This window comes from Microtus ochrogaster, linkage group LG10 (genome assembly GCF_000317375.1).
Source record: "Microtus ochrogaster isolate Prairie Vole_2 linkage group LG10, MicOch1.0, whole genome shotgun sequence".
Lineage (NCBI taxonomy): Eukaryota > Metazoa > Chordata > Mammalia > Rodentia > Cricetidae > Microtus > Microtus ochrogaster.
This window is the reverse complement of record NC_022035.1, coordinates 122,997-124,552: the sequence shown is the minus strand read 5'-3', so window position 1 is coordinate 124,552 and position 1,556 is coordinate 122,997. Positions and strand designations below refer to the sequence as shown.

The 1,556-nt window shown below is 44.6% G+C and overlaps 1 protein-coding gene across 2 annotated transcripts in view; it reads right to left on the bottom strand.

The window, feature by feature from the left end:
• Positions 1 to 1,556, bottom strand: part of Vps50 (VPS50, EARP/GARPII complex subunit) — a 107,595-nt gene that overhangs the window by 70,003 nt on the left and 36,036 nt on the right. Inside the window, exons 12-13 of one of the 2 annotated variants that reach the window (XM_026787530.1) lie at positions 784 to 924; positions 17 to 534 (exon numbers count right to left, since the gene is read on the bottom strand). In XM_026787530.1, coding sequence (XP_026643331.1) covers positions 466 to 534; positions 784 to 924 — 210 coding nt within the window. In that variant the 3' untranslated portion in view covers positions 17 to 465. Of the gene's footprint in view, positions 1 to 16; positions 535 to 783; positions 925 to 1,556 lie in introns of those variants that run through there. The other variant, XM_005363676.2, reaches the window with a different exon arrangement.

The following is a 1,556-nucleotide window of genomic DNA, read 5'->3' as shown; positions in this document are numbered from 1 at the left end:
CACGCACACTGCAGCCGTGTGGCCCATGCCCACAGTTAACAAGGACACGCACACTGCAGCCGTGTGGCCCATGGAATGTCACTGCATTTAGCTCTAGGCCATCCTCTGAACCCTTCCTGCACAGGGCTGTGACACCACCCTTTCTTGGCGGTGCTCCTACACTGCCAGCTACGTTTTGAGATTCTTTATTCTCTTTCCCATAACCTAAGCCAGAATGCCACAAGCCAACAGCTTAATGTCTTCTTCACCTCCCCTTCACCCTTTCCCCGATCTTCTTATCTGGTCTCATGGCTCTAGTTAACAGATTCATATGACTTCCAATTCTGTAGCTACAGACCTGCCCTGCCCAAGATCTTTCATCCAATGCCCTCAACAAGGCCACTTGATGTTTAACAGGATCGAACAAGTTGATGGCAGCAAGTGTCCACAATTCTGGAACTTGGGAGACTAAGGGAGTGAGATGCTTCAAAAAGCCAAAAGGACGAGGAGCAACGAGATGCCTGGTTTCTGTCTGTGGTACTGCTGCTCCGCCACCTGCCCAGAAAAAACAAACAACACTACCAATTCCAGCTGTCAGCCTGGGCTCTTCACACTCTGAGCTGCCCGTCAGTCAAGCCGCCTACTGAAGCACACCTAATATATCTACTTCTCACCTGTTCTGTATAAGAACTACATTGGAAAAGAAAAAATGATAAACATGTTTTGTCTCTATTTTAGTGGCATCTTCAGACAGTAGCTAGAAAGAAATGGGGAGAGACGAACAATAGTAGCACTAATGCATACCGTACAGAGATCTTTGTATTGCAGCTTCTGGAATTTTGTATCTGTGTTTTCCGCACACAGCTCCACATAGCCGAGCACAACCTGAAACACGGTGTTGTGAATGGCCTGAGTGAAGTGCATATGAAGTTGATCCATTGCAGTCTAGGAAAAGAAAACACAAGTAGTGTAACTTTATAGACTTAAATAAATTTCAAATGATTTGACAAAACACAGAAGAAAAAACTCATCAGCTATAACATATACATCATTATCATCCTTACAATTAACTGTCACAGTCTATGGTATAGACTGTTTGCAAAACAACTTTCACATAACTGTGGCATTATCCCACGAAGGCTGGGTGTGAACTGTGAAACTGTGCTCCTGTTCTGTTTTATGGCTGGGATTCTCGTTCATTTTCAATATATATAGTTGTATCTCTGTGTCCCCTGTCCTGCCTAATACTTGTTCCCTTACATTGTTCAGGAATCCTATTTAAGCAAGTACTTTTCAGCACACCCTTTGCTTTCCCTGGGTAGAGCTCTCTAAAGCACTTCCCTACAAACTTCACATGTGCATCTGTGCTGTCTGAATTAAGAATGGCCCCCATGGACTCATATCTTAGTCACTAGGGAGTGGAATTGTTTGAAAGGATTAGACTGATCAGAAGGTGTTGGCGTAGGTGTGGTTTTGTGTAGTCTTAGAGGTGTGTTACTGGGGGTGAGGTTTGAGGCCTGGGTGCATTCTCATTCTCATTCTCTCTCTCTCTCTCTCTCTCTCTCTCTCTCTCTCTC